Source organism: Lolium rigidum, chromosome 1 (genome assembly GCF_022539505.1).
Source record: "Lolium rigidum isolate FL_2022 chromosome 1, APGP_CSIRO_Lrig_0.1, whole genome shotgun sequence".
Taxonomy (NCBI): domain Eukaryota; kingdom Viridiplantae; phylum Streptophyta; class Magnoliopsida; order Poales; family Poaceae; genus Lolium; species Lolium rigidum.
Window position 1 is genome coordinate 236,299,326 of NC_061508.1, and position 14,430 is coordinate 236,313,755.

Sequence of the window (14,430 nt, forward strand, 5' to 3'; positions counted from 1 at the left end):
CGGCGGACCTCTGCGCGGCGATGGGCAATTTCGAACCAGCGGCGCTCACGACGGCGCTGGAAGACGCGGCGGTCCTCTTTTTTCCCATGGTGTCGGGGACTTCTCTTTCAAGCTTTGGAGACATGAGTGCAGTGGCAATGGCGAGCGGGAAGCGAGGAGGAAGACGAGGAATGGGGCAGGAGCGATCTAGATTAACATTTGCCTCCCTTTTATAAGGGAAAAGTTATTTCAGATCTTGGCCATCAAATCCACATTGCTAAAAATGGACGGAAATCTAACTCTACACATGGCGCAAGGGGAGAGAAACAGGCGACCCACTACCCCCACTAAGCATGACGATCAAGGAAACGCCTCAGTTAACGCGCAAGGTCCGGTCATTTCTTAGCTAACCGCGCAGATGTGGGGTGGGCCTGCTAGGTGACGTCCTATCAGTCGCGTCGCAGCGGTTGCCACGCTACTGATGACATCATCAAGATATCGGCTCCTCCATGGCAGAGCACCCGAATATTATCAACTATATTTAAGCTATGATGTTTGGTCCAGCAACTTATAGCATATGCATGACTAATTCATAGTCATCCACAGGTTCCGGGGCTACTCCCATCGGGAGCGTTGGCCGCGCTCCCGATAAAGAGGAAGGAGCATTCTCAATGAAAGGAACAAACCCGAAGTTTCTAGTAATCTAGGTTCGAGCCCGGGGATTTGAACCTATGTAGGGTAATACTGTTTTGCTTCAGCAGTTAGCTAGTCTCGGTTCATCGAATAAACCTGGGCTCGTTACTTTCATCCCTTATGTATGTTCAATTATTCGGCTTCTCTCAAAGTCCACATTTTTAAGGACCCGATACAATCAAAAGATATCGGGTGAAGGAGAAGATTCAAAAACATCAGCATCAACAACAAGGCCTTCGAGTAGTATAACTTGAGTCTACGCACGGTTTCAACCATCCGCTCATAGACTCGGGGGCTACTCCCATCGGGAGTAGATCTTATTGGTATCCTTGTGTTCCCCTTGAGTCGAACTATAAATTTGGGTAATACTTCCCATCGAAGATTTCAGCGATCCCCTACACTTGTGAGCATCAGAGGCCCAGTGAACCCTGGCATGGAGCACGCATGCGCAGAGTGTGGGAGAGGCAACGTGGATGCGGGCGAGCTCCGACCGGGAGACGGGCAGCGAAGCAGGCGAACTCGGGAGGTGGAGCCGGACTGCGGTGGTGAGGAGGAGAAGCAGACGGGAGGGAGGGAGGAAGGGGAAAGCGATGGAAACAAAGCGAGAAAAAGATGTGGGTGAGAACACACCACAGAAGAGAAGGTCATCGTGGGCCTGTTGCTGCCTCCATACGCATGGAGGGACACACGTCAACCGTACAAGCCGGAGGAAGTGACACGCGCAATCCCCGGGGGTTCCGAAGCGTTTTCCTTTTTTTGTCGTAAATTTCATCGCGGATGGGTGTCCGTGACGTTTCTCATCTTGTATGTGATGTTTTGATAGATCTCTTGTAGTGGAAGCACGATGGGACTAGGCCAGAAGATGAGGCCCTATCCTGATGGATGGTTGTGTGTTTCCTCTTGGGTAGGCATCGGATGGCATGCTTCTTCCGGGGAGAAGTCGATAGCCATGTTGGTCGTAACTTTTCCAAATCTTATTTACTCTGATGTTATTAAATGGTGAACTTTGAAATGTTTATTTTGGAGTACACTGCACTTAGCATATCACAAACTGTCTCTCATTCTAGGGCAGTCACAGAAATGTGTAAAATCCTATATGGAAGTGTTGCGGTCAGAAACCCACCGGCGAGCAGCGACGGGCAACACAGGAGAGCCAGGAACAACTTAGGGCTGCGGCTGGCCCTGGTCCCTCCGAGCGACGGCCCGCAAAGACTCCGGCACGCACGTCCGATGCTCGGTGCAAGGGCGTGCCACCCGACCTATACCTGGTCGGGAAGGTGATGGAGATGCCTCGCTTAGTTTCCTGCATGGCATACACGTAAACATTAAATACGAGCCTCGATCGGCTCTCAGGTTGTCCTGTGAATCGGCTCAAAGAGCCGATCCACCCATGATTCGCACGAGGTGTACGAATATATGGTGGTCCTGCTTGATCAGAATAAAGCTAAAACGATCTACGACGATTTAGGGTTTTCACCGCATAATCGGAACATCCTACTCGTGATTGAGCCTCGCGGCCACGCACGGTGTTCATAAGCCAATCCTAGACAAGGCCTAAAAACCAACACGAAGTTGATCCCCGGAACATCCTGTCTAGGGCTAGCAAACTACACCCTACGCGCCGCTGGATCCTTCAACCCTTTGTAAGGCCTAACTATGCAGATATTAAACTAATCCTTGAAGATCAAGGAGCAACCATAACGGATCGGATCTACTAAATAATGATCAAGCGGGGTGCCGCCCCTACACCTAAGATAGGTGTAAGGGCGGCTAGATGTCTAAGGGTTGCACGACGATAGCATATGATACGAAGAACAATGCTAACCCTAACACATCTAAGATAACTACGTTGCTCGCCATCAAAAAGGCTTCAGTACGAGCAACGCATGAACAACGAATAAACTTGTACTGCCTAGATCGCAAGATAGGCAGCATGATGCTTACCCGGAAGAAACCCTCGAGACAAGGGAGTTGGCGATGCGCCTAGATTGGTTTGTGGTGAACGTGATTGTTGTTTATTTCATAAACCCTAGATACATATTTATAGTCCGTAGACTTTCTAACGTGGGAATAATCCCAACCGTGCACGAGCCAAACTCTAACTAACCAACACGTATCCTACTATATTACAGATACACGGGCAAACTAGCCCAAACTTTGCATATAAGGCCGATTCACGTATATTCTTCCATGTATATTCTTCAAGCCCATCTTGATCGCGGCCCACCTCCGACTCGGTCAAATTCCGGTGATAACACATGCCCCCCTGGTTTTGGAATTGATAATTCCAAAATCACTCGCTTTTCTTCGTCGGGTCATGCCGTGGCAGAGCAGAACCGTCGCAGTATTCTTCATCATGATGCCTTGCCTTCTCAACTTCTCTGCAAAATTTGATAGCTTTAGCATCACTTCCTCGGAAACTGCAATGGCATTAAATCTTCACTAGGCTCCCCCTTATTTAACTGTGCCGACTGATTCGCCTTTTCATCCCCCTCCTCTGTTCTAGCTATCGGCACCGAAAAGCCCTCTTTCCCTGTAGCAATGTCTTCTTCTTCCTCCGTCTCCTCCGGCCTCTCCCTCCAGTCTTCCTCCTCGAGCGAGCAGGAGTGGAACTTTGATCATGTGCCAGACGGCCCACCCGAAGCACTCGTCGGGTCAGATGGTGACCTACCTCTGACCGATGGGGAAGACGACCTCAAGTTCCTCATCGAAGGGGAGCTGAAGAGCGAAAGCGAAGACGACCTCCACCCCTGGGCGAAACCCACCTCCTCCAACGGGGAGGAGGAAGAAGAAGAAGTAGAGGAAGAAGAGGAAAAGGAGGAGGAAGATTCCTCCTCCTCCGCTGGGTATCCGCCGGCAAAGCGATTCCGCGCTTGGGCGGACAGCGAGGACGATGATGATGACGAGGAAGAAGAGGAAAAGGAGGAGGATGATTCCTCCTCCTCCGCTGGGTATCCGCCGGCAAAGCGCTTCTGCGCTTGGGCGGACATCGAGGATGATGATGATGACGAGGAAGAAGAGGCTCCGGCCGAGGGCTGGGGTAGCAGCGACGAGGAACTCTCCGGAAGCAGCGCCGACGGCAGCGATGCCGACGACGAGGCCAGCGAGGACTAGTAGAGTAGGACTAGTAGCCCCTGAGCAATCGGCTCTTCTTTTGTTTTTCCTTTCTTGAGCAATCGGCTCTTCTTTTGTAAAAATCCCTCTTATTATGAAGAAGAACTTCTCAGCTGATTCTGTCCTTTCACCAAATTTACCGATTGCTAAAATGAGTCAACAAATTACGAGCCGATGGCAGCGCACCGGTCCTTGCCATGAAAACGCGAGCAGAGCCAACTCTCTTGTTTATCCAAATGGTAATCTGTGGCCTGTCCGCAAGGGCAAAACCCAATTCCCCAAAACGCCACTTGAAAAGATCCAACCCACGGCCATACGAACCTCAGATGTCAATCGCGCAGGTTCGCAACTGCAATGAATCCATGGGCAGCACCATCCAAAGCCCACGCTATGGTTCCCAGCCTGAAGGTGATCCTTAACTGCCCCTTACTGTCCAAACATAGCGCCTTGCTCTATCTTTTCGCAGCAACAGAGACGGTTCTGACTCTGTAAATGATGGCGGCTTCCTTTTCAGCAGCTCTAGTAGTCTTCTACTGCAACAACTCACCGCTTTCGAAGAAGGTTATGATGCAGGGTCAGCCGACGACACTCCAATCGGCTTCTAAAAACAGAGCATCTACCAGGCCAGCTGCCCCCCGAGCCTCAGTCAAGGCGAGAATAGCGGTGAGGATGCACAGATCAAACAAAGGGCTTTGAACTCAGGTAATCTGGTAATCTGAGACAGCCACCATGAAGAGTCAGCCAAACTTGCCCCCATTGATCAGCTTTCTTCCGCTGAAAGCCGATGTTGTAGATGAAACACCAACAGCTTAATGAGAAAGAGGCTGCCTTGCATGCCAAAACTGATGCTTCTAACAGTACTGCTGAACTGGCGCAAAGGGTTGGAAGTCCTCGAAGAGCAGGTTCGGGCACCACAATCGGCTCATTGCAGCTGAGGATGCTCTCATTATTCATTCCCTTCAAGGAAACAGAAGGCCTTGAAGCTGAACTGAAGACCATCTTGGCGAAAATCCGCGTCTTGAGCACATAGCCGGTAGATCTTGTGTAATTGTACTAGAGTCGATGGCTGTGCATCGGCTTTGTACCAACCATGAGAATTTTTTTTTACTGGCCGATTTTCTATCGGCCCCCAATATTTCACTGCACATGTATCGCACATGTTCATCCGATTAGGTGCCCCCCGAGCCGAATCTGTCAGGTAACTGCAGATATCGGCTCTGTAGTTAGCCAAGGCACTGTATTTGCACGTCGGCTCCGGTAGGGCCAATATTGACTCTCATCAGCCGACGTAAAACCGCTGCCTATTAGATCAATGTTGAACACAGGCGGAATATGTGGTGAGGATAATTTTGGCCGATTGCTGGAATCGGCCTCCACGTTGATCGAATCGCTCAATGAAGGTTTTGCAATGTTCCTCCATAGATCTTTGGGGCCGATCCCAAGGATCGGCCTCGCCACGTTTGTCCATAGGTTTGTTCTTGCTACACGGTCAGGCCGGTGGATAAGACCAGCCTAACCCCATCCTTTGTCACGTCGATGCGCTCGCAGTCATCCAAATTGATGCCTGAGAGCGGCTCTTGGCCTGCTGTCTCCCAAGCGTTCATGCCAGCCGTTGAAATCTCGGCTGAGTCATCTGCATGGACGACCTCTACCTCATCTCCATCCCACTGTAGTACGCATTGGTGCATCGTGGATGGAATGCAACAGTTGGCGTGGATCCAATCTCTTCCCAGCAGTACATCATAGGTGCTCTTGCTATCGACAATAAAGAACATCGTAGGGATGGTTTTCCTTCCTACGGTCAGATCCACGTTCAGAACACCTTGTGCGTCAGATGCTTGGCCGTTGAAATCGCTCAGTGTCACGTTGGTCTTGATCGGATCCGAGCTAGAGCGTCCCAACCGACGTAGCATGGAGTATGGCATAATGTTGACTGCCGCTCCGGTGTCCACCAGCATCTTGTTGACAGGCTGTCCATTGATATAACCTCGCAAGTACATGGCCTTCAGATGTCTGTAGCTTCTTTCTCGTGGCTTCTCAAAGATAACCGGCCGTGGGCCGCAGTCAAGTTGTGCCACAGGTGCCTCGTCTAATCCTGGAGCACTAAACTCCGTCGGAAGGATGAACACCATGTTTGTGCCAGCCGATGTTTCATCATCGGCTTTCCTTTGCTTGGGGCGCCACTCCATTTTTTGTGGTCGACCCTCTTCATCCAGGGTTCGTTGAATTTTCGCAGCCAGATCAGGCCGCGCCTTCCTTAGCGTGTGCGGGTATAACCTTTCGGCTTCCTCCAAGCCACGCGATCTCTCGAACCCTACGCTTTTGGGAACGGCTGAGTCCATCAGGGCACCACCTTGGCCGGTGGTACCTGTCTTCTTCTTCTTCATCATCGTCTTCCAAATCCTCGAGATCTTCCACCCGAGGGGACTCAGCGTGCTTGTTCCGAGGCGGGAGAGGCCCTAGACGTTGGAATACGGACACGTTAGCTGCCTCCTTCTTCTTCTATTTACATTCTGGACAATTGCCGATTGTAGGCAATCGGCTCATTCCTGAATCCCAGCAGTGTCTGAAGAAGGGACAGTCCCAGTGCCTATCCTCGTCGTCTTGCTCCCTCGACTTTTCCTTGGCACGACGCTCGTACTCCTCCTCATCGCGATCATGCCGACGACGCCTCCTGGCGTCCCTAGCCAGATGCTCTCTTTCACCATCGTCGTTTGGTCGTCGGCGTTGGTCATATTGACTCACATACTTGTTGAGGAGGTGATCAGAGAGAGGTCGCTGATATCTCACGTTCCTTACTTCTCCCTCTGTGATGTAGCGCTTGCCATCGTGACGGAGCCGATCGCGTGGAACGGCTTCCTCTCGTGTCCTTGCTACGAGAGCAGCTGCCCTCGTCTCCGTCCTTACCGAGTGGTGTCCAAGTCCTACCATGTTGATGTTGAACGAGAAACTTGGCTGGCACCCTCCGAGGTAAGTGCACTCCACCATGTTAACGGCGGGGAAGGGGTGAGTGTCGACTTTCATGGCATACCGGTTGAAAATTAGACGTCCTTGTTCTATCGCCATTTGGATCTGCCGACGCCACACCCTGCGGTCGTTGGTGGTATGGGAGAACGAGTTATGCCATTTACGAGTATGGCTTTCCGTTCAGCTCCTGTACCGTGGGGATTTTGAGGCCTTCGGGTAACTTCAACTGCTTCTCCTTAAGTAAGAGGTCAAAAATTTGCTCAGTTTTAGTTACGTCGAAATCAAACCCTCTGGGCGGACCTGGTGGCTTAACCCATTTGCAGGATATGGGGGTTGCCCCCGAGTCCATTCAGCCACTGCTACCTCTTGATCTCCCGCAGACCCTTCATCTTCTTCTGTTTCAACCATGACTACCGCACGCTTGAATTTGTCCTGGTACAAGTCTGGGTGGCGCTGTTCATATAATGACAGTTTCTGAACCATATGCGCCAGTGAAGGGTAGTCTGCTTGGGAGGCCATATCCTTGATTGGTGATGCAAGGCCCACCACTGCCAACTCGACTGCTTCTTTTCGGTCACACGAGCCGAATAACATCGGTTCCTAAGATTTCGAAGCGCCGGACGTATTCTCGCCACGGCTTCTCCACGCTTCGACGTACTTGTGCTAGATCGGCAAGGCCGGACTCGGAAGCCTCGAGTGATACCGCATGTGGAACTGTTCTTCCAACTGCTTCCAAGTCCGGATCGAGTCTGGTGGTAACGAAGTGTACCACCCGAAAGCCGATCCTGTGAGGGACTGTGCGAAGAACCTCACGCGTAGTGGATCCGATGCTGAGACCATTCCTAGCTGTGCCAAATATCGGCTCACATGCTCGATGGAGCTGGAACCATCTGATCCATTAAATTTGGAGAAATCAGGGAGCCGATATTTGGGTGGTAGCGGGATCAACTCGTACTCGTTGGGGTACGGCTTGGAATAGCCGATTGTCCTCCTTTTCGGCACCATGCCGAACTGGTCTCTCGGGATCGTATCGATTTGATCCGCGGTGCTTGGCTGCAGGAGTCGAACTCTGAAGATTCGTCGGAGTGGCATACTTAGCCAGCCATGCTTGCTTTTCCAGCTCTGAGCCAACTGCAGGAGCTGAGCTCTGGAGGTTTGTCGGAGTGGCATACTTAGCTAGCCGCGTCTGCTTCTCAAGATCTGCTCCCGAAGTTCCTCCTGTTGTTCCAGAGGTCCCTCGTCGTTGCGAGTCTCGGTTTGTGAGTGCCCGATTCTGCAGTCCGGCACGTATGTGCACGTGTATCCGTGAGGGATCTCCTTAGGCGCCTCATGCAAGAACTGGTAGTCACTAGGGTCACCACCGATCTTGTAGACGACGTATGCCGGTGAATTCGGCACTTCCGGTGCTCGCCAACGCGAATGGCAGCGGTGGACGAGACTGGAGTGGCATCTCTCCTTGGTAAGTCCCGAGAGCTGGTCCTGACGGAGAGTACTGATGCCTCATGATTTCCTGGATCACGCGAAGAGCGACACGCTCCAAAGCGTTCACCAGGCTCTCAGAATGGCGGTGCAGCGAGTGAGCCACCATGTAGTTAATCTCCTGACGCAGGGACCTGGTGCGTTCTTCTGACGGGGCGGACAGGTCCACTCCATCGAGCGCGCCTTCAGGTGAGAACCCTTTCCACCTGACGCCATGTGAACGGGTTCTGTGAAAAGAGCCGATGAGGTCGGCTTCGAGGATTGCTTTGACCTCGTCATACTTCTTCTTGAGCTCCTCGGTCGGATCCTCGTACGTGACTCGGAGTGTCGTCCGCCATCTCAGATGTAGATGGCGATGTGGTTGATGTCGAAGATTGTCCCACCGGGCGTGCCAGAATGTGTTGCGGTCAGAAACCCACCGGCGAGCAGCGACGGGCAACACAGTAGAGCCGGGAACAACTTAGGGCTGCGGCTGGCCCTGGTCCCTCCGAGCGACGGCCCGCAAAGACTCCGGCACGCACGTCCGATGCTGGTGCAAGGGCGTGCCACCTGACCTATACCTGGTCAGGAAGGTGATGGAGATGCCTCGCTTAGTTTCCTGCATGGCATACACGTAAACATTAAATACGAGCCTCGATCGGCTCAAAGAGCCGATCCACCCATGATTCGCACGAGGTGTACGAATATATGGTGGTCCTGCTTGATCAGAATAAAGCTAAAACGATCTACGACGATTTAGGGTTTTCACCGCATAATCGGAACATCCTACTCGTGATTGAGCCTCGCGGCCACGCACGGTGTTCGTAAGCCGATCCTAGACAAGGCCTAAAAACCAACACGAAGTTGATCCCCGGAACATCCCTGTCTAGGGCTAGCAAACTACACCCTACGCGCCGCCGGATCCTTCAACCCTTTGTAAGGCCTAACTATGCAGATATTAAACTAATCCTTGAAGATCAAGGAGCAACCATAACGGATCGGATCTACTAAATAATGATCAAGCGGGGTGCCGCCCCTACACCTAAGATAGGTGTAAGGGCGGCTAGATGTCTAAGGGTTGCACGACGACAGCATATGATACGAAGAACAATGCTAACCCTAACACATCTAAGATAACTACGTTGCTCGCCATCAAAAAGGCTTCAGTACGAGCAACGCATGAACAACGAATAAACTTGTACTGCCTAGATCGCAAGATGCGATCTAGGCAGCATGATGCTTACCCGGAAGAAACCCTCGAGACAAGGGAGTTGGCGATGCGCCTAGATTGGTTTGTGGTGAACGTGATTGTTGTTTATTTCATAAACCCTAGATACATATTTATAGTCCGTAGACTTTCTAACGTGGGAATAATCCCAACCGTGCACGAGCCAAACTCTAACTAACCAACACGTATCCTACTATATTACAGATACACGGGCAAACTAGCCCAAACTTTGCATATAAGGCCGATTCACGTATATTCTTCCATGTATATTCTTCAAGCCCATCTTGATCGCGGCCCACCTCTGACTCGGTCAAATTCTGGTGATAACAGGAAGTCACAGTGTCACATCACGCCTGATGTATCGATCATGATGCAAGTCGACCGAAAAATATGGCGATGAATACCAATGCTCCAAACCAGTTATTTGAGACAAATCTGCATAGCAAGGATGCAACTTAATCAGATCAAGAACATGATAGCTGTGTAAGAAACCAATGGTCATATAATTTGTTCTAAATCAAAATGATTTAAATTTAGAAAATCATACTTCCTGTTGCAATCTGCGCGATCAGTTAAGTCAACAGTTGAAATCTGCCATGCCAGCTGTGCAGCTGCAGCTGCAAGAATTGGGTAGTATGGCCAAGCTGTGGAACATGATTAATGTAAAAAAGTCAATATATGTTACTTAAAAATAAAATTAATTCAATTCTCATAATGACCACTAACCAAGTCCAGCATTATAGCCACTAAGTGCTAAACCGCCAATCGTTGCAGTACCAAAGGCACTAATCCAGTGCTTGGTTGAATCTCCAAACCTTATGGCTGTGGACTTAACTCCTACTTTGAGGTCATCTTTTATGTCCTGACATGCATTATGATATGATGATAAGATACCATGTCAACCGAATAAGATGTTTTTGCTCAATTTTGATATGAAAGAATACCTGGTGTGCATATATGGTATCATACGCCAATGTCCAACATATCCCAGCAATATACATTGGAAGGACGATGGTGGGCTCTAAAGTACCTTTGATAGCAGCCCATCCTAATAAAGCTCCATAGTTGAACGATAATCCGAGATATGCCTGAGGCTGTTCAAAATTGCATTGGAAGTAACTTAAGTGATCACTCTTTGAAAGCAAGATTATCGTTAGTATAACCTTATCACGTACCCAAAATGTGAGCCTCTTCATTAGGGGATATGAATAGGCCAATGGAAACCAAATGAGCCCAAGAACACGGCTACATAGAAAAAGAGACTAATTTAGAGGGGATATTTTATAATGATAGAAGCAAAATGTATCTCAAAAACTATATTTCGTTGGATTTTCTGGAAATTAGTGCGTCAAAATGGATCAACAGAGATACATTAGAATTGCAGGGTTTGTTTATATGAATTGCACACAATTCCATATGGTAGACTGTTTCTTAGGTTCGACTTTGGAGCATCCGAAATAGATAGATTTCGTTCCACTCGCAAGAGCAAAAAAAGGAATTACCTTAAGTTGTTCAGTTGGAGAAGAAAACCCACTCCCAGTCCTAGTAGTAGTTGAACTCCGAAGAAGCACAATCCTTGAGTAGGAGTTAGAGCGCCTGATGCAAGCGGCCTGCTTTTGGTGCGCTCAACCTACATGAGAAACATGTTCACAATCACTTCCTTGTTTGAGTCACTTCAATATGCAAGTGAGTCATTGTTAGAATACATGTACTAACTTCAATTTAAGAATTGAGCTAACTTATCCCATAAAATCATTACTTTCGAAATTTTAGTTTATTTAAAAACTAATTAGGGTAGAAGGTACCTTAATAGTGACCTACTTGCATCTCCAGAAAATATATCTAGTATTTTGGAACCTTGCTCAGCATATTTCTCTCTATGTGGGACTAAGTTGTTTGTTTAATCTACTACTTATAGTATTTAGCATCACATATGAAACTTCAGTTTGCTAAATTACTATTTCAAAAGTAATCATACAATACACACATAAATGCATTTGATCCTTGTATGTATCAATGGTTCGAAAAACTTCAATGTATTTTCCATAACAGGAAAATTCTGAAGGGTGTTGTATGCAACTAGAAGAAAGTATAAAGAAGATACAAAAATAACCTTGTTATCAATGTTGCGGTCGAAAAGATCATTGACCGTGCAAGCGGCTCCCCTCATGGGGATAGTTAAACATCCGAAGAGTGCGAGCATTTTCAAGTCAGGAAGCGCCCCTGGCATTGCCGCCATTGTTAGTGACCTACGAAGCAAAGGTTATAGGAGGTTAACAGACAAATATGCTTTAAACTAATATAAGAAAACAATACCAAAATGCATTAAAATGTCTCCTATGAAGCTTTAGCAAACCATATAACGGTGCTTTGTTTTTTTATTATGAACCATATAGAAGATTTCTGTTGTAACTTGGCAATGTTAAAAATGACCGTGAGCTCTCTTGCATGTGTATGAAAGTGCAACCAAACAATTAGCAAGAGCAATCATCAATGTATTTTGAGAAGTGATGTTCTAGAACTTATATCGGATAGTGAGCCCCCCCTCCACCATATCATGGTCGCCGGTAACCCATGATAGGATATGCCAACACAAAGTCGGCGCTGTGGGGCCCGTTCTGGTGTGTGCGGTGTGGGTGGCTTATTGACTTGTGTATTTGCGGTGGAGAACCTGAATGATCAACTCTTGTCATCGAGGTCAAGGGATATGGTTGGCAGCATCAGTAATGTCGGCTTCCTCTCTTAATTGGGGCATGTTGCCCTATTTTTGCGTGATCTAGGTGTTTTAGCCACAGGTTTGGTGTCCTTGTTTTAATGTCGATGAGGCGCAATATAACAAAGTTTATACATACTGGCAAGGGGGTGCATGACCGCATGGGTCAACTTAGGAAAAACTCCACCATGATTATTTTGAAGCACCAGCCGGACACAAGGCAACATATTATTGGGAGGCGGGAGTTGCTGGCACCGTGATCTTATTTTGGGTCATTGTTGTTCTGCCATTGGGGCTTGTCTCTACGTTAATAGGTTGACTGTTGGCTAAACTCTACACTCTCTTCTTGGAAATGAACACTTTTGTTACTGTAGTGGTTGTAGCTGTTTTCGGCAAAAGCTGGATTTTCTTTAATTAAGGATTTTCCCTTTGTAGTTGAATAAATTGGACACCGTTTGCGAGTTTGTTCACATGGCTTTAGCTAGTTTTATGCTAGGTAGTTAGGCAGGTGCACAAGCTTCGTAGGATGGCGCGTGACCAGTTCGTGCTGCTTTGTCAGCAACATGGCGATTGGAGACGTGGGATGGCACGTTCGATAAGCTCGTTCCGTTAGCTATTTCCTTGTTCTTTCTCAGCTATAAGCGGATCATTCCATAGAAGAGGATGAGGGAAAGAGGGTGGAGAAGTGAAAAAAAAATTCAATTTTGAATTTTTTTGCATCGAAATCTAAAACCTCAAGAAAATATGTTTTCCTTTTCGATTTATCGGAATGTAAAAATTCGGTAAACAGCCGTAGGATGTTGAAATCGGATGTAAAAATTCCCGTACATACATTTTCATATAATAAACTTTTTAATCGGAAGTCGTATGTAACCAGAAAAGCCAATTTACCGAAACATGACGCTGTTTTGCATAATATATCGAAATTCATGTTTGTTAAGTTTCCATAAACTAGATGACATAATACATGGCCATTCCGAAGGATTTCATATTTCATATTTCATATTTTCTATTTTCTATTATTTTCTTTTATTTTTAAAAACTAAAAAAGGCGATATCGATTCAGGAGGGACGGTGTAAATCCTTGGAATTAGTAGCATGCCAAAATAGGACACGCTACTAATAGACTGATTAGTAGTAGCATGCCAAAATAGGGCACAGTACCAATGTTTTGGCTCACCCGCGCCCGTCGGCCAAATATGTTGGAAACATGCAAGCAAAGTGGCACGCGACCGGTATGTACATAGCAGTCGCGTGCCTCCATTGGTGCTTGTTGCAGGTACTTTTTTGACCAAGTGCATCTATGGCCCACCTAGCTAGTATTCGCGTGCGCTACTTTCCATTCCGCTACTAGTACACGCACAACAGTCGCACGTGTCGTTTTTGACTCGCGGCTACTAATAGCAGTCACGTGCGTTTATACTGGCAACGTCTCCCTATGACGTTTTTCCTACTAGTGTAAGTAAAGTTTGATCAAAGTTTTGAAAAAACTAGATAATATGTAGAAATCATATACAAATATATTTCATGATGAATTTAACGGAGTTAAGTTTGGATTGTACATATTAACATATTTTTCTAAAACTTGGTTAAACTTTATGTAGTTTGACTTTTCGAAATAAAATATAAACTTTATTAAAACGGAGGTAGTACTACTGACAAGCTAGAACGTCGATCGCAAGGTATATGCATTTGAACGGAAGGAGTAGTAGTAAGCAGCATACCACATGCATGGCCAAGCGAGGAGCCAGGACCCGATGGGCTTGTCGAGACGAGCGAGCATCGCGTACGGGCGTGCCGCCTCAAGTGACCTCTGCACCCACGACACCGGCGGGGGGCTGCTCTCCTTCTCGTCTTCCTCCGTCTTCGTGTCTTCCTCCGTGGGCTTCTCGTCTTCCTCCGTCTTCTTGTCTTCCTCCGTGGGCTGGGAGGGGGCCAAGATCGTGCGCGATCGTGCAAGAAGTTGGCGGGGAGAAGGACCCTGCCGACGTAGTGGGAGGATGCCTCTGTGGTGGCTGAGGCGGTGCATGGCCATGGCCTCGGAGGAGGTCGAGATCGCGTGTGGTCGTGCAAGAAGCTGGCTGGAAGAAGAAGGACCCTGTCGATGTAGTGGGAGGGCGCCAGCGTGGCGGCTGAGGCTGAGGAGGGCCATGGCCGTACGTGTTAGGTCCTTCGTACGTGTACGGGGGTTTGGCAGAATTGGCACCACGGAATGATATGGTTGTAAATCTGAATCTCAAGCTAACCAAGCAACTGAAAGCATGATATTATAGGGCGC

General features: G+C 48.2%; 1 protein-coding gene across 1 annotated transcript; it reads right to left on the reverse strand.

Annotated features, from left to right (window-relative positions):
• Positions 1–9,749: 9,749 nt before the first annotated feature.
• LOC124683349 (4-hydroxybenzoate polyprenyltransferase, mitochondrial-like) lies at positions 9,750–14,069 on the reverse strand. Its single transcript, XM_047217884.1, has 8 exons — positions 13,877–14,069; positions 11,553–11,688; positions 10,942–11,069; positions 10,615–10,684; positions 10,384–10,533; positions 10,166–10,301; positions 9,987–10,083; positions 9,750–9,874 (listed from the first exon to the last, which is right to left on the reverse strand). The coding sequence occupies exons 1-8, from the start codon at positions 13,933–13,935 to the stop codon at positions 9,805–9,807; spliced, it is 846 nt and encodes a 281-aa protein (XP_047073840.1). The 5' UTR covers positions 13,936–14,069; the 3' UTR covers positions 9,750–9,804.
• Between the last annotated feature and the right edge of the window lie 361 nt (positions 14,070–14,430).

Coding starts and splice junctions, on each gene's coding strand:
- LOC124683349 (XM_047217884.1), bottom strand. CDS start 13,935: ATGCTCGCTCGTCTCGACAAGCCCATCGGGTCCTGGCTCCTCGCTTGG. Junction 11,070..11,552: donor ACCGCAACATTGATAACAAG/GTTATTTTTGTA, acceptor TTTCTCATGTAG/GTTGAGCGCACCAAAAGCAG. Junction 10,685..10,941: donor CTCCAACTGAACAACTTAAG/GTAATTCCTTTT, acceptor TTTTCTATGTAG/CCGTGTTCTTGGGCTCATTT.